This window comes from Erpetoichthys calabaricus, chromosome 4, assembly GCF_900747795.2.
Source record: "Erpetoichthys calabaricus chromosome 4, fErpCal1.3, whole genome shotgun sequence".
Classification (NCBI taxonomy): domain Eukaryota; kingdom Metazoa; phylum Chordata; class Cladistia; order Polypteriformes; family Polypteridae; genus Erpetoichthys; species Erpetoichthys calabaricus.
Window position 1 is genome coordinate 313,462,551 of NC_041397.2, and position 23,627 is coordinate 313,486,177.

At 42.9% G+C, this 23,627-nt stretch overlaps 1 protein-coding gene and 2 long non-coding RNA genes across 4 annotated transcripts in view; all 3 read left to right on the plus strand.

The window, feature by feature from the left end:
- The window catches only part of LOC127527381 (uncharacterized), a 102,451-nt gene that overhangs the window by 39,866 nt on the left and 38,958 nt on the right, over window positions 1–23,627 (plus strand). The window lies entirely within an intron of this gene.
- The window catches only part of LOC127527403 (uncharacterized), a 66,083-nt gene that overhangs the window by 36,684 nt on the left and 5,772 nt on the right, over window positions 1–23,627 (plus strand). The gene's annotated exons all lie outside the window — the stretch shown is intronic.
- LOC114669701 (V-set domain-containing T-cell activation inhibitor 1-like) overlaps window positions 1–23,627 on the plus strand; it is a 47,178-nt gene that overhangs the window by 23,005 nt on the left and 546 nt on the right. Inside the window, exons 3-5 of one of the 2 annotated variants that reach the window (XM_051926007.1) lie at window positions 6,015–6,062; window positions 8,865–9,227; window positions 19,633–19,752. In XM_051926007.1, coding sequence (XP_051781967.1) covers window positions 6,015–6,062; window positions 8,865–9,227; window positions 19,633–19,752 — 531 coding nt within the window. The remainder of the gene's footprint in view (window positions 1–6,014; window positions 6,063–8,864; window positions 9,228–19,632; window positions 19,753–23,627) is intronic. The other variant, XM_051926008.1, reaches the window with a different exon arrangement.

Here is a 23,627-nt window from a genome sequence, read left to right on the forward strand (position 1 = left end):
CTTGTCATGCTTCAGCTCTGATCGCAAGTCCCCCCCAGTGCTCTTGACTGGCTTCCATTTAAATATTTTCCCGTAGGCCTAGATATTGTCACAGAGCAAAGCCACAACAGTGAGGTGCCACAGTTTAGCACAATTTAGCTGAGGAATACCTCACATTGTATCGCCACAACTATGTTAAGCAGCTGCAGAAAAAACACAGATAAGTGCAGAATTATGAACAAGGAATTAGGAAGCGGTATAGTGTGCTTTCTACCCCAAAACTCATTTAAAACTAAAAAATAGTTTTTAGAGAATCTTTTTCTTCTTCTTGTTTTCTTGTTCTTGTTCAGCTACTGCTACATTAATATTACTATGTGGGATCAATATGCCTGATCATCCTTCTCCAACCATCTCTGTCCTATACCTCCTCACGAGTCAAGCCATTTTCCTTCTGATCCTCATCACATGGACATACCACATCAATCTATTTTGTGTTTTACTTTCTTCTTCCACTTGTGTTGTAACTCTGATTGTCTTATTTCTTATTCTGTCCTGTCTTGGTAACTCCACACATCCATCTCCACATTCTCATTTCTGCCACAATCACCTTCTTCTCTTGCGTTTCCTTTACTTGCCCACATCTCGGCTTATTACCACCGTCTTAAAAACCTGACCTTTAACCTTCACCTTAATTCTTTGATCACATGATACTCCTAATACCTCCTACCAGTGTTTCCGTCCATACTGCACTCTATGGGTTATCTCTGGGCATCTAATTCTCTATCTTGGGCTACCAGTGATCCTTCATATTTAAACGTATCCACTCTTTTCAATGTCTGTCCCTGCAGGCCAACTTCTTAATTCTGATAATCATTAAACCTCATATATTCTGACTTCTTCTTATTTATCTTCAATCCTCTGTCTTCCAAAGCCCTTCTCCATTCTTCCAGCTTCTTTTCCAGTTCCTCTTTTCTGGTGTTACACAACACAATGTCATCAACAAAAAGCCTGCAGCAGGGTGATTGGTCTTTTATCCCATGACTCAAGACATCCATAGCCACATCAAACAGGTAAGGACCTCAGGAAGATCCCTGGTGTACAGTCCATCCGGAAAGTATTCACAGCGCATCACTTTTTCCACATTTTGTTATGTTACAGCCTTATTCCAAAATGGATTAAATTCATTTTTTTTCCTCAGAATTCTACACACAACACCCCATAATAACAACGTGAAAAAAGTTCACTTGGGATTTCTCAGTTTTTTTATTTTTAATAAATTTGCACAAACCTCATGTACATAAGTATTCACAGCCTTTGCTCAATACTTTGTCGATGCACCTTTGGCAGAAATTACATCCATCCATCCATCCATTATCCAACCCGCTTTATCCTAACTACAGGGTCACGGGGGTCTGCTGGAGCCAATCCCAGCCAACACAGGGTGTAAGGCAGGAAACAAACCCCAGGCAGGGCGCCAGCCCACCGCAGGCAGCAATTCCAGCCTCAAGTCTTTTTGAATATGATGCCACAAGCTTGGCACACCTATCCTTGGCCAGTTTGGCCCATTCCTCTTTGCAGCACCTCTCAAGCTCCATCAGGTTGGATGGGAAGCATCGGTGCACAGCCATTTTAAGATCTCTCCAGAGATGTTCAATCGGATTCAAGGCTGGGCCACTCAAGGACATTCACAGAGTTGTCCTGAAGCCACTCCTTTGATATCTTGGCTGTGTGCTTAGGGTCGTTGTCCTGCTGAAAGATGAACCGTCGCCCCAGTCTGAGGTCAAGAGCGCTCTGGAGCAGGTTTTCATCCAGGATGTCTCTGTACATTGCTGCAGTCATCTTTCCCTTTATCCTGACTAGTCTCCCAGTTCCTGCCACTGAAAAACATCCCCACAGCATGATGCTACCACCACCATGCTTCACTGTAGAGATGGTGCCAGGTTTCCTCCAAACATGACGCCTGGCATTCACACCAAAGAGTTCAATCTTTGTCTCATCAGACCAGAGAATTTTCTTTCTCATGGTCTGAGAGTCCTTCAGGTGCCTTTTGGCAAACTCCAGGCGGGCTGCCATGTGCCTTTTACTAAGGAGTGGCTTCCGTCTGGCCACTCTACCATACAGTCCTGATTGGTGGATTGCTGCAGAGATGGTTGTCCTTCTGGTAGGTTCTCCTCTCTCCACAGAGGACCTCTGGAGCTCTGACAGAGTGACCATTGGGTTCTTGGTAACCTCCCAGACTAAGGCCCTTCTCCCCCGATCGCTCAGTTTAGATGGGCGGCCAGCTCTAGGAAGAGTCCTGGTGGTTTCGAACTTCATCCACTTATGGATGATGGAGGCCACTGTGCTCATTGGGACCTTCAAAGCAGCAGAAATTTTTCTGTAACCTTCTCCAGATTTGTGCCTTGAGACAATCCTGTCTCGGAGGTCTACAGACAATTCCTTTAACTTCATGCTTGGTTTGTGCTCTGACATGAACTGTCAACTGTGGGACCTTATATAGACAGGTGTGTGCCTTTCCAAATCATGTCCAGTCAACTTAATTTACCACAGGTGGACTCCAATGAATCTGCAGAAACATCTCAAGGATGATCAGGGGAAGCAGGATGCACCTGAGCTCAATTTCGAGCTTCATGGCAAAGGCTGTGAATACTTATGTACATGTTCTTTCTCAATTTTTTTATTTTTAATAAATTTGCAAAAATCTCAAGTAAACTTTTTTCACGTTGTCATTATGGGGTGTTGTGTGTAGAATTCTGAGGAAAAAAATGAATTTAATCCATTTTGGAATAAGGCTGTAACATAACAAAATGTGGAAAAAGTGATGCGCTGTGAATACTTTCCGGATGCACTGTGGATCTCTTCTAACTGGGATCTTGTCTGTTACCCCAAAACTGCTTTTAACCCGAGTCCTCACTCCCTCATACATATCCTGGACAATCCTCACTCACATCTCTGGACCTCTCTCATGCACTTCCAGACCTCTTGGTGTGGTACCCTATCATCAGCCTTCTCCAAATCAATAAATGCTAAATTCAAACCTTTCTGTTTTTCTTGATGCTTCTGTCTGAGCTGACCCAATGCAACACTGCTCAAAAAAAATTAAAGGAACACTTTGAAAACCCATCAGATCTCAATGGGGAAAAAAAATCCTGCTGGCTATCTCTACTGATATGGACTAATATGGTAATGTATTAGGAATGAAAGCATGGAAATGAAAATGATCAACCAACAGGGGTCTGAATTCAAAGATACCCCGAAAATAAAAGGGAACAAAATGATGTGTCAGGCAGGCTCGTCCATTTGGCCGAAATTTCATTTCAGCAACTCCAAATTGTACTCCGTAGTTTGTTTGGACCAAAACATAATGTCCCACCCAGAGGTGTTCTATTGGATTTAGGTCAAGCGAGTGTGGGGGCCAGTCAATGGTATCAATTCCTTCATCCTCCAGGAACTGCCTGCATATTCTCGCCACATGGCATTGTCATGCAGCAGGGAAACCCAGGACCCACTGCACCAGCATAGGGTCTGACAATGGGTCTAAGGATTTCATCCCAATACGTAATGGCAGTCAAGGTGCTGTTATCTAGCCTGTAGAGGACATCCGTGGATATGCCTCCCCCCCTCAGACCATCAATGACCCACCACCAAACCGGTCATGCTGAGCGATGTTAAAGGCAGCATAACGTTCTCCACGGCTTCTCCAGACCCTTTCACATCTGTCACATGTGCTCAGGGTGAACCTGCTCTCATCTGTGAAAAGCACATGTTGCCAGTGGTGGACCTGCCAAATCTGCTATTCTGTGGCAAATGCTAATCAAGCTCCACGGTGCCGGGTGGGCAGTGAGCATGGGGCCTACTAGAGGACGTCGAGCCTTCAGGCCACCGTCATGAAGTCTGTTTCTGATTGTTTGGTCAGAGACATTCACACTAGTGGCCTGCTGGAGGTCATTTTGTAGGCTCTGCCAGTTCTCATCCTGTTCCTCCTTGCCCAAAGGAGCAGATACTGGTCAGTCCTACTGATGGGTTAAGGACCTTCTATGAGGGGCACTGTCCAGCTGTCCTAGACAAACTGCCTGTCTCCTGGAATCTCCTCAATGCTGGGAGACACAGTAAACCTTCTGTCAATGCCACGTGGTACTGATGTGCCATCCTACCTGTGCCAACTCTGTAGGGTCCAGGTATCGCCTCATGCTACCAGTAGTGACATTGACCGTAGCCAAATGCAAAACTAGTGGAAAAACACATGAGGAGGGAAAAATGTCAGTGGGCTCCCTCCACCTGTTAAACCATTCATTCCTATTTTGGGGGTTGTCTCTCCCATTGTTGCCCCTCTAGTGCACCAAAGCAGCTGAAACTGATGAACAAGCCCCTCTGCTGCTTAACTGAGCAGATCAATAGCCCACAAGTTTCACTGACTTGATGCTATACTTGGATTCAAAAGTGGTCCTTTAATTTTTTTGAGCAGTATATAATCTGTGCAGTGTGTCCTGGATCTATCCTGAGGATTCCTCCCTGTTAGACATGTCTGAAGTACCGTGTCCATTAAGCATCCTAATTAGATGTCTGAACCACCTTAGCTGAAATTCTGCCTATAAAAATTATGAACAGACAAAGTGCAGCCCTGGTGGAGTCCCACACCCACCGGAAATGAGTCCGACTTACTGCGGGCAATGCTTACCAACCTTGTACAGGAACCCAATAGAATCTACTCCCTTGTGGACCACGTTGGAGGAAGGCGCACCAGCCACCCCAACACTAACACAGACAGGCTGAGACACAAGGCTTGCCAGATAGCACACCTTTATTTAATTGGGGAAGTGTTTTTCTTTTACTCCTCACCACACAGAACAGTACAAAGCACCAAACATATAACACAGTTGGTGTGTCTTTCTCTCTCTTTCTCTGTCGCCTCCACTCCTCCTCTCAAGCTTTGTCCTCCACTTCCCGACTCTGGCTCTCTGGCTGGTAGTGAAGTAACTCCTTTTATAGTACACCCATTAATTGCTCCAGGTGTTTTTTGACCTTCTTCTGGCTGCACTTCCAGGTGTGGCGGAAGCAGTGCCAAAAAGGACTCCGCTGTACCTGCAGCACTCCCTGGCGGCATTCATGGAACCTAACAAGGCTGCTTCAAACTACAACTCCCGGTACGCCCAGGGGGGCTGCCCTCTAGTGTCTCAGGGAAGATACTGTCCCAAACAGGTTCTTTTCCTCGGTCCTTCCACCCAGCCAGCATCCCAGCTGGGAAATGGCCATAGCCATCTGTCACACTTGCCCTTCCCCTAACCTCTTCCCCACTTCCAATTTCATCTGTTCCTGTTGGCTTTCCATTTTTCATTCATTTTAGTGCCTCCATCCTTATTCTTGGTAATAGCCCTTCATCTGGGACGCCATCCCTAAATAATACCCTTTGGTTGTCTTCATTCACCAGCTATTCAAAGTACCTGTTCCTACCATGCATACTCCAAACCACAGATTGCTCATCTTTTATCTGCTTTATCTGACTGATATCCTTCCCAGCCTTGTTCCTAGCCTTCGCTATTCTAAAAATCCTTTTCTCTCCTTCTCATGTCTACAGTTTTTTACACACTTAATCCAAAGCTTGTATCTTGGCTGTTGCCACTGCCCTGTTTGCCTCCTTGCTTGTCTGCCTTTGCATTTCTCTATCTTCCTCCCTCCCTGATCATTGCCATGACTTCTTTGACTCCTGCTTAGCCTTTATCACATCCTGCTCCATAAAGTCCTAGTCTCCGCCACACTGTTTGGTCATTTATCCCATGTGCCTGTGGTTCTTTGAAGAAAAAACTTTCTAATGTTTGTATGAAAGTTGCCCGTAACAAGTTTCCAGCTGTGTCCCCGTGTTCTTGATGAGCTCATTTTAAAGTCACCGTCTCGATCCACTGAACTCATTACTTTTATCATTTTAAGCACTTCAGTTTTGTCGTCTCCCTGTTGCTTAACTTTTCACATAACTATTTGCTACACAAAGCTAGGCCTTTTTGCTCATCACTACTAACTGCGCCTGTTTGTCATTTCAGGTGTTTGGTCCGTGTTGACCTGCTGCATCCTCCTTCCTTGCATCTCTTGTAAGTATTATTAGTAATATTGCTGAAAATCACATTAAAGCGATCCTTTAAACCAGTGTTCCCCAACCTTTTTGACAGCAAGGACCACTTTACTAGAAGCAAATTTTTCCAGGGACTGGTGGTGTGTGTGGGTGGGGGGGTTGAGGATTCAGGGCGGGTTCGTAGGGCAGATTTATACACAATTTACATTACAGTTATAATATCGTAATAGAAATTATACAACTTGCCATAATGCAGAATAAGAATCAGTGGGATTCTGCAACCAGACGATCCCATTTGGGGACGATGGAAGACAGTGACACACGAAGTGTGTTGCTTATGTTCAGTCTACTCCGTAATCTCGTTTTGGTTGCTGTCACTGCAGAAAACACTGCCTTACAAAGATAGGATGTTGGAAATGGAAGCAGACTTTTCTGTGCTTTTGTGGCAACCTCAGGATATTCTGCCTTGACTTTAATCCAAAACGTATGGAGATTTGAAGTTGTCTCTAACGTACTTTAAAGGCCACCATCATTTGCAGCTTCAATCAGTTGATCCTCTTCAAGCACAGACAAAGTTGATTCACCTGGCACATTCATAAATGGGTCACAGATCCATTCCTTCCCATTTCGGGGGTCTTTTGTGGGAATAATGCTCAACCTCTATTGAAAGCTGAGATAGGTGATCATACACCAGCTGGGAGAAAGAAGGCCCTGGCTTGGTATCTTTAACAACCTCTGTTAACGTTTGAAACATATCAAAAATCCCAATGTTCACTTGTCGGCCCCATAAATCAAGTTTGGCTTTGAATGCAGCCACTTTATCTGCCAGCTTGAACAAACGGGTATCTTCTGCCTCTGCTCCACGTGCTGCTGCTCCACCGCTGCCTCAGATTTTCCTCCTCCGGCTCCTCCTGAGTCTGCAGAGTAGGTAAAGGTGGGGTGCCCTAGTGCCTGAATGCCAGTTCATATTGTGAGGTTTCTGAACTTTTTTGGGACCCCCAAAAAAAATGGGAACATCACGCTGAAGTGCATCCCGAAGCGCGATTGCTTCACAGTAGAGCTGTGAGCCTGCTGTTGCCCCAGCGACAGATAAACAGTCTCAAACAGACGTGGTGATCGCACTCTGGGATGCTCTTCGGCGTGTTGTCCTGTTGACGGAGGTCCCAAGAGAGTTCAGAAACCTCACATTTTCTTAAATGAGTGCCGCATTAATAGGAATGTTTCTTGAATGAGCATCACTGAACCACATAAAAACTGTCTTCAACTGCAGCAGATCGCATACGTTTGCAACCCGAGATTTGTCTTCTTTTTTTGCATATAACAAAGACATATAAATTGCATTTGTCATTCCAACAGATTGCACATCACAAACATTAACACTATTATCGTGTTTTCGTGTCTGCCGAATCTATAGGAGGGTGACAATGAGTTAAATTCCAATGGATGTTTTTCAAATGTTGACAAGCAATAGGCAAAAAGGTATCACTGAAAACCACAGAAAACAAAAACAGCAACAACAACAAAAAAAAAAAAAACAGTACGAGGAAAGTTCGAAGAAAGACATTTTTATTACAATGTTTCTGTTTGGGGATCATTGTGCAAATGTAGACAACTGAGCTGCGACCACAGATCTAACTGCTCTGTGGATGATTTATTCAAGCATTTCAAGGTCACTTCGTTGTAATGAAAGTATCTGCTGAATGTACTTCGTAGTAACGTGATTTCTATACACTCGTGCCATATGTGGAAACTGTCAGGACCATAAAAATACTTTGTTGTAATATTCTCTCACCTCGGTCTTTCTCCTCTCTCTGCACCGCTGCAAAGCCCTGCCCACCAAGCGTTCTGAAAAGTCAGAGTGAGTCTCCGTTGCCGGCAGTTCTCTCGCAGCCTGGCTGTCAGACGGCTGCGGCCCGGTAGTGGGCCGTGGACCGGGGGTTGGGGACCCCTGCTTTAAATCATCTTTATTCTCAACAGATATTCCTTGTCATTTTAGCAATACACCAAAACATTGCCAGGTGGCCTAAGCATAATTCTTTAACACGTGAGAGGAAAATGAGGTCTCAAACTGATGTTTCACAAGCTCCACCCCTTCTGACAGCACCACTCTCTCTCTCTCTGTCTCTCTCGCTCTCGCTCTCTCCCAGGCTCCACCCCTTCTGACAGCACCACTCTCTCTCTCTCTCTCTCTCTGTCTCTCTCGCTCTCGCTCTCTCCCAGGCTCCACCCCTTCTGACAGCATCTCTCCCTCTCTGTCTCTCTCTTTTTCTCTCTCAGGCTCCACCCCTTCTGACAGCAGCTCTCTCGCTCTCTCCCAGGTTCTACCCCTTCTGACAGCATCTCTCGTTCTTTCTCTGTCTCTCTTTCTCTCTCTCTGGCTCCACCCCTTCTGACAGCATCTCTCCCTCTTTCTCTCTCCCAGGCTCCACCCCTTCTGACAGCACCCCTCTCTCTCTCCCAGGCTCCACCTCTTCTGACAGCATCTCTCTCTCTCTCTCTCTTTCTCAGGCTCCACCCTTTCTGACAGCACCTCTCTCTCTCTTTCTCTCTTTCTCGCTCTCTCCCAGGCTCCACCCCTTCTGACAGCATCTCTCTCTTTCTTAGGCTCCACCCCTTCTGACAGCAGCTCTCTCTCTCCCAGGCTCCACCCCTTCTGGCAGCAGCTCTCTCTATCTGCTCTCACACTCAGGTCTATGTGGCCTTACCTGAATTGTCATTCCAAGAACGCCTCTCTTAATAAAACAACACAGGTGTAATGTAATAAAACACTGATGTGCTTTTTGAATACAAAAACTTCTCTTGCTCTTTTTTGATTTTTCAGATTCTGGTTTATTGAAGTTGAAAATTGCTGAACTTGTAAAAGTCAATTCAGGAGAGGATGTTTTGCTCCCATGTAATTTCCCCTGCATCGAAGATGTTCTTCTCAAAGTACTGACTATTGAATGGCTTTTCCAAAGCAATGATACATCTCATGTTGTTTATTTTTATGACTTGAGTACAAACCAAACCAAGATAAACCCCATCTATCAGGACAGAATGCAGACTTTTCACAGACAGTCATCTTGTGGGAATGCCTCACTTCTTTTCCGTGATGTTTACCTCAATGACACTGGAACTTTCACCTGCAACGTGTTCACACACTGGAGTCGGGGAGCAGGTAAACTGCAGCTGTTGGTGCTATCAGGTAAGTGCTTCTCTTATCTCCGTGAAACCTGATTCATGGATTCAACCAACCCAATGGTTTCTCGCTCTTCCCTTTATGTAGCTCAAGGTTTTTAGTAAGGCAGCTTGCATTTGCCACATTAGTTGGTGCAACTGTGCCAGGCTTGCCCTTTTTATAGGCTTGTACTGAAGTTTCTCATTTAAATGCTGCTAAATTTTTACCAATGTGATGTCTTCTCTGGCAGATACAGGAGTCTGCGCCATTACCATAGTGTTATTGTTAAAAAATTGGGATGCATACAATAGAAAATGAAGTCAACATGGGCATTACAGGGGCACAGTAATTATTACTGCTTCCTCAAATCTCTAGAGGCGCATGTACAGTTCCATGCTCAGTCACTGTTATCGTGTTATGTTTCACCCAGGTTCATACTTTTTGTTTTATTGATGTATTTTGTTATTTTTAAATGATTTTTTGTGCTTTTTTATCATTTGTTATTTTTATTTTTTGTATGTATGTACTTTATTTTAATGATTTATTTTTTGCCTTTTATGTCATTTCTGTTATGTTTATTAATTTGTATATATGTACAGTATTTTTAAATTTATATATGTTCCTTGTGTTTTGTGGGTGATACCCCAAGAGGCGGGGCCACCATGACTTCACACTTGAGGGGTCGTCCTCCATCTTTATATTCTGCTAAATGAGATGGCTTACCTTAGTTAGTAATTTAGGGTCAGCTGTCATTCACTATGAGCTCAGGATGATCTCCCATGTTGATGTGGTCTTAGTTTGTATTTACAGTAACAAGGCTAACTTTGAGGTTTACCATTTTTGCAGTGTGAGCTGTGGACTAGCAGTGGGCCAATACTAAGACTAAGTTCAGTTGCAGTGTGCTTCTGGGAGTCTGGGAAAGGGGAAAAAGTTGCGTACTAACTTAGACCATCTTGTTTAATGGACTTAGCAGAGTGGGTAATGTTACAAAGTCAATTCCACAAACATCAGGTAGACTGTTACACACATGAGAAAGGACAAATATGCCATTATAAAATATAATAACCATATTTTATCATGTATATTATGGCTGAAGTATGGTGTAAAATTGAATCAGATATGCTTACGTCAATGCCACAGAAAGACAAAAGAGATGCATGGAAATATTTATATTGCATAATATTAAAAAAAAACAGAAAAACAAGAATCAACATATGTTTAACTATTAATCTTAACAAAAAAAAAAAAAGCTTCAGAGTTGGTGCCCTTAATTTAGAAATCGCTAAGCTGCCAGTGTAGAAAGTACACTTTGAAAGATACGTCCAGTTTCTTCCATGCTGTATTCCTTCAGAGGGTCATGGAGCTGTCTTTGTGGGTGTCCTCCAGGTCTGACATAAGATCTCTCACAATATGTATTACATAGCAACTTGTGCCATACTCTGGAGTTTGTGCTGCCATGGGACATTTTTTCTGAATATTGTCCTGCATCTGACTAGGCATTTTATATGCCTTATTGACTTGGTTACTTTGGTTATTAGGAATAGCTTGACATGCAATCAATGACAAGTATTAGCTCTTCTGTATTATCTATGTAATTGGGAAATGAGTTGCAGCAACACCAGATTAAGACCTCCCACAGTGGGTGTCACATGCATATATTTACACTCTATGAATGTCACATATAAAAGTAAATCGAGCCCAGGAGGCGGTCCCCCACTGAAGATTTGAATACAATGTTTCTGGTACATTATATTGAGGTGCGATGATAAAATCCTAGAGTTACCAGGTAAGTGTGCTGCATAGAAGAGCGTAGGATTTCACTGGAATGGAAAAATACAGTCATTACTTTTTTTTCTCATATATATATATATATATATATATATATATATATATAAAGGCTCTTTGGTGACCAGGGCCCCAGGGCATTCACCACCCAGATCACCCTGATGGCAGATCAGCCCAGGAGTTACAGAGAGACAATTATGCTTCAGATATGATTCTACTAACGTGTACTCTCGTTATCATTTCTTTCTCTATAAGATTTTCAGAATCTTTTCATACGCTCAAAGTGACAACGGTAGCAGCAGTCATTTCGATTTAATGCAGCTTAATGGTTACAATTATTTTTATTAAATTTACATAAGAATGTACTGTGCTTTGTCACTTTAAACCGAGAGGAATGTGTAGCAGCACTCATTAATTGTGAGGGGATGAGACGTTAAATGCCGGCATGCCACCTTTAAGGGGCAATCAAGTGGGTAGCTGAGCAAACCAAAAAGAAACATGAAGCCAAAACAAGACTAGTAGTGGATTAGTTATACTTGGGACTGATTTGTGCCACTGTTCACTGAAACAGTATGTGGACCTGGTGATTAGTACTACACTACATAGTCCGGTCTTGATCAGAAGCTAATGTGGTACACTTGAGAGATTGTCACGTAAGATTGGCCTCACTGTGCACATCCAGGCTTTCTCTGACCACCAAAGAGCTTACAGAGAAGCACTAACTGCTGCCAAGAACACCCATTATGGCAGAATAATAGAAAGTGAAAACGATAACCCAAGGGTTTTATTCTCTGTAGTTAATAAACTACTCGAACCCACATCTGGCCCAACTACCTCATCCACTGAAGTCTGTGAGGAATTCCTCCACTTTTTCCGTAACAAAATTAAAGATCTAAATAATTCAACTAACATAAATACATCATCTGTTCATATCTCTCCCTGTTTTCCCACTCCATCCAGCTCCTTCTCTAAGTTCTCACCAGTCACATCTGTGTTTGTTAATAACCTGCTTTGTAAAATGAGGCTGACTACTTGTGTACTGGACCCCATCCCCACCACACTATTTAAATCCTGCCTTCATGCCATAATCCCGACTGTTACAACAATAATAAACTCATCCCTCGACACTGGGTTTGTGCCGCTCACTTTTAAAATTGCTTCTGTAACCCCAATGTTAAAAAAATCTGGTCTTGATGGTGACAATCTTAACAATTTCCGGCCTATCTCCCACTTACCTTTCCTGTCAAAAATTCTCGAGCGTGTTGTAGCTTCCCAACTCACCAATTACCTAACCTCTAATAATTTGATGGAACCCTTTCAGTCTGGTTTCCGGGCACGGCACAGCTGTGAAACTGCTCTGCTACGGGTACCCAATGATTTGCTTATGGCAGCAGACTCTGGACAAACCAGCATATTAATTCTGTTAGACCTCAGTGCAGCATTTGACACTCAGGTCAGACATGACATCCTACTGTCCAGAATGGAGAACATGCTGGGCATCTCTGGCACTGCCCTCCAGTGGTTCAAGTCCTATCTGACTGATAGGCAGGAGTTGGTTAGTCTTGGTAACAGCAGATCCAGCTCAGAGCCAGTCACACAAGGAGTTCCTCAGGGCTCTGTCCTCGGCCCTCTTCTCTTCTGTATTTACATGCTTCCCCTTGGCCATATTATTCGTAGCTATGGACTGGGTTATCATTTTTATGCAGACGATACTCAACTCTATTTCAATGTTAAAAGTGGAACTTCATCAGAGTTTTCTCAGCTCACAACCTGCCTCGGTGAAATTAAAACCTGGATGGAGCAGAACTCTTTAAAATTAAATTGAAACAAAACTGAACTCCTGCAAATTGGGACTAAAATGCAACTTAATAAAATGAGCTCCTTCCCAGTCTATCTTGCCAGTGATCTCATCAGACCTGCCTCTACTGTAAAAAATCTTGGTGTCATTTTTGATTCCTCCCTCTCTTATTCTGCCCACATAAATCACATTAAGAAACTTTCTTACTTTCACCCATGCTTTTATCACATCCCGCATTGATTATTGTAATTCCCTACTGGCAGATGCCCCTTCTAATCTTCTATCACAGCTCCAGCTTATTCAAAACTCGGCTGCAAGAGTCCTTACATGGACCAGCAGCAGTGAGCACATCACACCCATCCTGCTTCGCCTTCACTGGCTCTCCATGTCTTACAGAATTAAATATAAAATCCTACTAATAACTTACAAAGCCTTAAATAACCTCGTGCCAAACTACATCAGTGACCTTCTCCATCACTATGTGCCTGCCCGCCCACTAAGGTCCTCTGATTCTGGTAATCTTGTTGTGCCCCTCACTAATCGACACTACATGGGTGACAGCAGGGCCTTCAGCTGTATAGACGCCCAGACTCTGGAATGACCTACCGAAATTAATCAGGTCAGCGGACTCTATGAATTTTTTTAAAAAACAACTCAAAACTCATCTGTTCAGGAAGGTATTTAGTTCTACTTGACCCTATCACCCTTCTTTCAGTTTACCTCCATGTCAAGATGTCATGTAACCTGTATGTGTTTGTGCGAGACCATCAATTATGTTGTCTGTTAGGCTTTATCTCTGAATTCATTGTCATAATCTTCTTTATTTATTTATCTGGTTTGTACAATGCTATATACTGTATACTCTGCCGTTCTTTCTTATATTCTGTAAGTGCCTTGAGCATGGGAAAGGTGCTATATAAATCCATCCATTTTCCAACCCGCTGAATCCGAACACAGGGTCACGGGGGTCTGCTGGAGCCAATCCCAGCCAACACAGGACACAAGGCAGGAAACAATCCCGGGCAGGCTGCCAACCCACCGCAGCGCTATATAAATAAAATTTATTATTATTATTATTATTATTATTATTATTATTATTACACTAATAATAATAAAAAAAAAATAATAAATTTTATTTAAAAGCGTCTTTGAAGGTACCCAAGCCCACTGTACAACAATACACATAAAATCAAACAATCCAATATACAAGCAAAGCTAACAACAACAAAAGGCAATATTAAAAAGACAGGTTTTAAGTCTAGATTTAAAAACAGAAAATGAGGTACAAGCACGGAGGTCCAAAGGCAGGGCCCTGATACACTAAACCCCCTGTCATCCATAGTGTGCAGTCTGCATAATGGAATGGTTATTATCAAGGAGTCAGAAGAACAAAGTGAACGTGATGGAGTATATGGACAGATTAAAGAAGACAAGTAAGGTGGGGCAAAACCATGAAGAGCCTTAAAAACTAAAAGGAGAAGTTTATATTTAATATGGAAAGAAAATGGTAGCCAATGCAGTTTTAAAAATGTAGGAGTGATATGTTCCCATGGTTTTAAGTGGGTAATCATGCTAGCTACTGAATTCTAAACATATTGTAATTTATTTAGACTTAAAGTAGGGATACCAAACAGCAATACATTGCAATAGTCAAGTTGCAAAGTGACAAAAGCATGAATAAACGTCTCAGTGGGAGTATCCGAGAGCAATGAACACAGCCTTGAAATTTGCTTAAGGTGGAAAAAGGCAACCTTGGTAATATTATTAGTATGGGGATCCAAGGAGAGTGTAGGGTCAAGGATAACACCAAGATATTTAACCTGTGCAGACAAGGATTTTTACTGAGAAATTATTTATTTTCTTTAAAGTGCCTGGAGATGCAATAATTAAAGGCTCATTTTTTTCACTATTTAGTCTGAGAACGTTTTTAGGCAGCCAATGTTTGATGTCGGCCAAACAGGCAACTAATGCTGGAGGAGGTCATGTTTGTGTAAGCCCTGCGTGTAGATAAATCCGTGTATCATCACCGTAACAGTGAAACCATAGACCGTGCCGCCTAATAATGGCACCAAGAAGAAGCATATAAATGATAAAAAGCAGAGGGCCAAGAACTGAACCCCGAGGGACATCCTAAAATAGGGACTCCTATCACTTTATTTTATGTGGATTTGTTCACTGGACACACTTACTTTAACAACGTGGGCATGGATTTTTACACGCCGAGACTCGCCTATTCAAGTACTCAACTTCGAGCGCTGAGAACAAATGCCAGTGCCGGTGTGGTTCCCTATTTACCCGACAAGGTAAGAAGGCGGTATCGTGGCAGCAGAGCCGGCACTAAGCTGAAAATGAAGCGGCTTGCGAGAAAGTGGCGTTTCAAGCCTTCGGTGCCTTCTGTGATTCTGGGGAATGTGAACTCAATCTCAAATAAGATCGACAAACTGGCTGCGCTGGTGAAAAATGTCAGAACCTACAGAGAATGCAGTTTGTTGTGTTTTTGCGAAACGTGGCTAACTACCACCATCCCAGATGCTAACGTGGAGCTACCCGGGTTTAGCATAGTTAGAACGGACAGAGACACAAGTACCTGTGGGAAGCACAAAGGAGGAGGACTCGCTCTCTATGTTAATACACGGTGGTGTAACTCTGGGCATGTTAACGTCAAAATCTTCACTTGCTGCAGGGACATCGAACTGTTGGCCGTAAGTTTGCGTCCCTATTACTTGCCCAGAGAGTTTGGACACGTCATTGTTGTCATCGTGTACATCCCTCCTCGAGCAGACGTGGAGACAGCGAGTGACATCATCCATTCTGCTGTTGCTAAGTTACAAATGCAGCACCCTGAAGCACTTGTGCTAATCGCTGGAGACTTTAACCATGTGACGCTGGACAAAACATTACCTGCATTCTCCCAGTATATGGACTGTAACACCCGGGGAAATAAGACTATTGATTTACTGTATGCAAACGTTAAAGACGCATACAGCGCCACCCCGCTGCCTGCGCTTGGGAAAGCAGATCGCAACCTGGTTCTGCTTCAGTCTCACTATAAACCAAAAGTGCGAGTCCTACCTGTAACCACACGCTCATTCAGGAAGTGGACCCCGGAGGCTGAGAATACTCTGAGAGAATGTTTTGGAACTACAGACTGGGATATCCTGCAGGGATCTCATAGTGAGAACATTGAGGAAGTTGTTGACTGCACTACTGACTACATCAACTTCTGTATGGACATTGTAGTTCCAGTAAGAACTGTACGCTGCTATGCTAACAACAAGCCATGGATTACAAGTGACATCAAGGGCCTTTTGAACCAGAAGAAAAGGGCTTTTAAAGGCGGTGATCAGCATGAGCTCAAGCGTGCAGAAGGAACTCCGAGTCCAGCTCAAGGCGGCAAAGGAGCAGTACAGGAGAAAGCTGGAGCAGAAGTTGCAGAATAACAGCATCAAGGAAGTGTGGGATGGGATGAAGATCATCACTGGCTGCAGCTCGAAGCGGGGTACCACCATTGAGAGAGACGTGAAGAGAGCAAACCAAATGAACAACTTTTTTAACAGGTTTGACCACCCTAACCCACTCTCACTCTCCCTCCACACATCCTTCTGCTGATACCAGCATAGGAGAGACATCCCCACCCATAATTACAACAGCGCAGGTGAGCAGAGAGTTGAGGAGACTTCGTGCCAGCAAAGCAGTGGGTCCAGATGGAGTATCGCCACAACTGCTGAAGGTCTGTGCATCGGAGCTGGGGGGTCCTCTACAGCGAATCTTCAACCTGAGCCTGGAACAGGGGAGAGTCCCGAGGCTTTGGAAAACATCTTGCATCACCCCAGTCCCAAAGTTATCACGTCCTAGTGAGCTGAATGACTTTTGGCCTGTTGCTCTGACATCACATGTGATGAAGACCATGGAGAGGCTGCTGCTTCACCACCTTAGGCCACAGGTTCAACACGCCCTTGACCCTCTGCAGTTTGCATATCAGGAGAAGGTGGGAGCGGAGGATGCCATCATCAACATGATACACCGATCCCTCTCTCACTTGGACAGAGGCAGTGGTGCTGTAAGAATTATGTTTCTGGACTTCTCTAGCGCCTTCAACACAATCCAACCTCTGCTCCTTAGGGACAAGCTGACAGAGATGGGAGTAGATTCATACCTGGTGGCATGGATCGTGGACTATCTTAAAGACAGACCTCAGTATGTGCGTCTTGGGAACTGCAGGTCTGACATTGTGGTCAGTAGCACAGGAGCACCACAAGGGACTGTACTTTCTCCGGTCCTGTTCAGCCTATATACATCAGACTTCCAATACAACTCGGAGTCCTGCCACGTGCAAAAGTTCTCTGACAACACTGCTATCGTGGGCTGCATCAGGAGTGGGCAGGAGGAGGAGTATAGGGACCTAATCAAGGACTTTGTTAAATGGTGCAACTCAAACCACCTACAACTGAACACCAGCAAAACCAAGGAGCTGGTGGTGGATTTTAGGAGGCCCAGACCCCTCATGGACCCCGTGATCATCAAAGGTGACTGTGTGCAGATGGTGCAGACCTATAAATATCTGAGAGTGCAGCTGGATGATAAATTAGACTGGACTGCCAATACTGATGCTCTGTGCAAGAAAGGACAGAGCCGGCTATACTTCCTTAGAAGGCTGGCATCCTTCATCATCTGCAATAAGATGCTGCAGATGTTCTATCAGACAGTTGTGGCGAGCGCCCTCTTCTACACAGTGGTGTGCTGGGGAGGCAGCATTAAGAAGAAAGACGCCTCACGCCTGGACAAACTGGTGAGGAAGGCAGGCTCTATTGTTTGCATGGAGCTGGACATTTTGACATCTGTGTCAGAGCGAAGGGCGCTCAGCAGGCTCCTATCAATTATGGAGAATCCACTGCATCCACTAAACAGTGTCATCTCCAGACAGAGGAGCAGCTTCAGAGACAGACTGCTGTCACCGTCCAGCTCCACTGACAGATTGAGGAGATCGTTCCTCCCCCAAACTATGCGACTCTTCAATTCCACCCGGGGGGGGGGGGGGGTAAATGTTAACATTTAACATTATACAAAGTTGTTGTCTGTTTTTTGCATTATTATCATTGTTTAATTTAATATTATTTATTGTATCAGTATGCTGCTGCTGGATAATGTGAATTTCCCATTGGGATTAATAAAGTGTCTGTCTGTCTGTCTGTCTGTCTGTCTGTCTGTCTGTCTGTCTGTCTGTCTGTCTGTCTGTCTGTCTATCTGTCTATCTATCTATCTATCTGTCTGTCTGTCTATCTATCTATCTATCTATCTATCTATCTATCTATCTATCTATCTATCTATCTATCTATCTATCTATCTATCTATCTATCTATCTATCTATCTATCTATCTATCTATCTATCACAAATAAGATGGGTCAGACCTAAACCTTCTAACAGCAATAAATTGTTTTAGTAGTTCATTTTAGTAAGAATGGTTTTCTTCTGCTTTTCTGGCTTTGATTATTTATGTTCTTGGATTTGTGATTACTGGTTAGTGGTTTTGAATTTGTTAGCCTAGGGTTGCCTTTTTAGGTATTCCCTTTTACTTTTTTCCCAGTTCACATTCTCTTCTTGCTTATTTAAATATATTCTTTATTTATAATGATACCTTATTTGTATTTGCCTGATGGGCAAGGCCTTCAAAAATACCCACAGAAAATAGGCCACAATCCTAACCGGCTTGCCCAAAGATGGGTCTCAGCCTAGGGAAGTGTGACCCTAAGAAATTGTGAGACTTCAGTGTGTAAAGCCCAAAACAAAGAGAACTGGAAAAGTGATTAGAAATACTCAGAAATATATCCTGGATATCAAAAAATATAACCAGGTACAGAAATTGTAAAAGAAAAACTCTGGGTGTAAGATAATTATAAGACAAGAGGGTTTTATTTAACAAAACACAAAAGAGGAAAACAAACAGCCCTTAGCAAACAAGGTAAAATCCATAAAATCCAGAAACAGAGCAAAAATCACTTAAAGAAATCCACTCTAAACTACACTCAACAATGAACCACATGGGACTCGCTGCCCCAGTTTATATTCTGGGCTGAGGTGGTCCCAAGCACTGATGGAAAGAGTAGTTCTGCCCCTTGCAGTTCCAATCCCCAATTACAGGCAACATAAGACATTTAAGAAATGAGTACATAAATATTCTTAAACGTCATACTGTAACATTAATAATACTTTTAACATTTCTACTAAATAGTAACTGGACAGAGCAATAACATTTAAAACTATTATAATAAACAGTATTTAAAAATGAATGAAAAAGACAATGAAAAGGAAAATAGTCTAAAATAATAAGCCAGGGAAGGAACCCTGGCTAAAATACAACACTATTCAAACCAGAGGTTTATGGTAATCCTTTCTTTTAAAGGGCTTTATGGTAATCCTTTCTCTTAAAGGGCATTTTTGTGTATTTGTAGGATATCAGTGTTATTTTAAGCTTTTAAAGCTAGCGCCCCATTTTTCCTCCAGTGTATGCTGCTATGGCCTGAAGGCAGTAGTTGTGGACTGGCTGCCAGTGATCACACTGCATCTGGTTGGGTCTTTGAAAGTCCTGTCCTGCTTTTTGGGACTTTACATCACTGCTTCATAGCACATTGTTTGCAGAATCTCCCTGTACCCATTTGACTTTTTTTCCATAGATATTGTAATTTCCTGTTTTTCACGTCCACCAGATACATGGTATATGAATATGGCTAAGTTGGCACAACGTGCATGAGTTGGTCCAGAATCCATTGCTGTCCAGAATCTATTCAATCCTGTAATAGAAGAATCGAGTTGCATCAGATTAATATTAAAATCTCAATTTTTTTGAACAGGTGATTCTGGAATGACAGACAGTCCTACAGCTGAGACCCGGCAGAAGCCAACTGGCCAAGAAAGGACACGCTGGTGGTCTTGGGTATTTTCACTGGCACTGGTCATCATTTTTGCCATTTGTAAGTGACTTACCGCTATATTGTCAGATGATTATCTGTGCAGACAAATTCCCACTCCTTGTCATATTGTATTAGTCGTATTGTCACGGGTCCAGAGTAAAGTGACATTATTACTTGCATATCCATAAACATTTACATGTCTTTGTTTAGTAGACACTTTTTACCAAAGCAGCTTACAAAAGAGGTCAGTATAATTGTGTAATCATCAGTCTGTGGGACTGTTTAGGAAAAAGTGTGACAGAACAAAGGTACAAAACTGATCATCACAAATGAAGAACTCAGAACAAATTGCAAGCTACTTTACAAAACCTCATATCAATTAGACAGGACTTCACTATACCAGGGAGTCTTCAAACGCTTCTTAAACACTTTGAGGGAGTCAGAATTTCAAATGGAGGTGGGCAGGTCATTTCACCATCTAGGAGCTACATATGAAAAGAGTCTGGATTGAGATTTGATGCCACACAAAGGTGGCATCACCAGACACCATTCATCAGCAGAATAGCAGCCATACCACCTGCACCACAGAAGAAGTCATCCACCTGCCCGGCCTGCACTTGGATGGGAGACTAACTAGTAAAAACTTGGGTTGCTGCTGGAAGAGGTGTTAGTGAGGCCAACAGGGGGCACTTACCATGTGGTCTGAATGTGGATCCCAGTTTCCCAGTGTAGCGTCAGGGACACCGTGCTGTAAAAATGGCACCGTCCTTCAGATGACACATAAACCCGAGGTCCTGACTCTTTGTGGTCATAAAAGATCACTGGGCAGCCTTCCTAAAGAGTAGGGGGTATCCCAAAGTCCTAGCTAAATTGCCACAACATCTAAATAATAAAAAAAAGACTCTATGGCCAACATCTTCTGAACCCCACCTTACTAATCCACACTCAATCCCCTTACAACCTTCCACAGCCTTCATTAGCTATATATTGCCTTTGATTCCTGTATGTCTAATCATTTTCCTCTGACATTTAATTCTAAGTGTTCCCCAACCCAGTCGTTAATCGCTGCATGCTTCTTAAACAGTCTTTCTCTTACACTGTCAGGAAGGTGCAGGCAGTGATCGCCACACAGAATACATTACATTCATGACATTACAGCTTACTGAACATTTTAGAATACTGAGATGTATACTTGATGTCTTAAACATATGGGGGCACAATGAGCTGGCATCCCATCCAGGGATTGTTCCTGCCTCTCTCACGATACTTGCTGGGATGGGCGCCAACCTGGATGGAATAATTCAACATGCATAATGAATACTTTTCAATGTTCCTTAAAATTTCTGAACACAATGAACAGTGTTCTAAATTTATACATAGTTTTACTATCACAAAGATGTTTATTATGTGGTGAATGGTTATGTGGAGAAAAAATGGAAGGATAGGAACTGAGGTTTGGTAGATTTACTGAAGAAAGCACAGCTGCAATATAGAAAGCCTCACAGAAGAACATCCATTAAATTTCCAGGACACCTTGCCACAATATCTCTAAAAAGTGATTGCAAAAGCAACTGTATGTTCAATGCAGAGAACATTTATGGCAGATGTAACCAACCGCCACACAATAAGCATCAGTCTTCTTCTTCTTTTGGCTGCTCCCGTTAGGGGTTGCCACAGCGGATCATCTTGTTCCATATCTTCTTGTCCTCGTCATCTTGTTCTGTTACACCCATCATCTGAATGTCCTCTCTCACCACATCCATAAACCTTTTCTTAGGCCTTCCTCTGTTCCTCTTACCCAGTGAAAGGCAACCTTTTTCGAGTCCAAAAATTTTCTTTCGTGGCGCACCTGAGGGACTGCCCATAAATAAAGTCGTGACGACACAATCTATGGACAATCGCCAATAAGAACAGTTAATTTTACAAGTTTGAAAGACATTTTATTAATAAAGGAATCAAAGGATAAATCTTAAATTTAATTAATGTGAACGTTGAGATTGTTTTTCAGCACATATGAGATTGATGCGAGGATCAATTTTCGAAAGACAGACGCACATTTCCTTGTCGATCATTTGAAGTCTCTTGCGTTTCTTAGACTTCATTTCCGTAATCCGTACAGTGAGCTAGATCTTCTAACAACGAGACTTTTTAAGTCTCACGAGATGTGTTTTTGACACCGCTGGTGTTGATATTATGTTGAATGGTGAACAGTGAAAATTTTAACTTGCATTCAAAATAAATACATTCGTTTATTCAAAAATCTTATTAACCGTTATCTGTTTTTCCAACATAAAATATATTTTTTTAAACATTATCTTTTTAATCAACCAAAAGTTCAAAAACACTAGCAATTTTAAATATTTTACAAAAGTTTTCGTGGCGCGCCTAGAAAATTCCACGGCGCACCGGTTGCCTGACAGTGCTCTTACCTGTCAGCTCTATCCTTAGCTTCCTTCTCTCAGTATACTCAGCATCTCTCCTCTGCACATGTCCAAACCAACGCTATCTTGCCTCTCTCACTTTGTCTCCCAATCGTCCAACTTGAGCTGACCCTCTAATGTCCTCATTTCTAATCCTGTCCATCCTCGTCACACCCAGTGCAAATCTTAACATCTTTAACTCTGCCACCTCCAGCTCTGTCTCCTGCTTTGATAAGCATCAGTAATAAATGTAAAACCAGCTGTAAGCTTAGAATGCCGATTCTTCAAAACTTTTAAGGAACATTGAAAAAATCTTTGTTATACATTGTGAAAAGGACGTCGTATAGCGCCCGACCTGGCACAGACTTATACCGAGGCACGTGTAAAAACACAAGAAGACTTTATTTTTTCTTCAGCTTGAGGGCACGTCTTCCCCATGAACCATCCAGCCACAACCCAGTCCCAATCACAATAATAACACAAACCACAACCCTTCTTCTGGCACCACCACTCCTCCCAGGCAACCTCATCTTCTTCCTCCCGATTCTGGCCCTGAGTGGTGGTTGTCGGTCCTTTTTATAGTCCACCCGGAAGTGCTCCAGATGCTTGATCACCTGTTCCTGATTGCACTTCCGGGCGGGGCTGTAGAGTTGTCCAGGCTGGCTCTGGGATCCATGCAGCACCCCCTGGCGGCCACCCCAGATCTGCACAGGGTTGTGGAGATCTCCATTTCCCATGGAACCCTGTGGGAAACAGAGGCACCATCGTCAGCCAGGGAGGCTGCCACCAAGCGTCCTGGGGGAGGTACTGAGGAGCCCAGGGCAATGTTCTGCTGGAACAACCTGGGTCTGGGAATTCATATGGACATTACTTTGATGCATACCGTCTACCTTAAAATCATAACAGACCAGATATGCTCCTTCATAAAATAGATAGATTAGAAGTAAAAGGCACTATATAATAGATAGATAGATTATTAATCCCAAGGGGAAATTCACAACAACAATAGTACCCAATGGAAGTGGTGTCTTTCAGCAATATAATATGCCCTGCCACATTGCACAAATTGTATGGGAATACAGTATTTTGAGGAATACGATGAAGAGTTCAAGGTGTTTCTCTGACCTCAAAACTCCCCAGATCTTAATCCGATCAAACATCTGAGGGATGTGTTGGATCAACTTACAAGAGTTAGAGGGTCTCCTGCTGACGTCCTGGTGCTAGAAACCACAAGACACTTGGAGAGGCCTGGTAGAGTCCATGCCTCCGTGTGTATGTCAGGCAGATGGTCAGAATGTTTTTGCTCATCAGTGTATATAATATATTTAATAATACTGTTGATGTATATACAGTAAATGGTACAAATTAACAATAGTGTAACTAAAAAGTGTGCAAAGTATAGATTTAGAAGGATTGACTTGAAAGTCCAAAAATAACAGCAAAACTGAGGGCTTTACTATTGCTCTGTGCAAAGAAAAGCTCCATGCTTTTCATTTAATCATATGCATAAAAGTA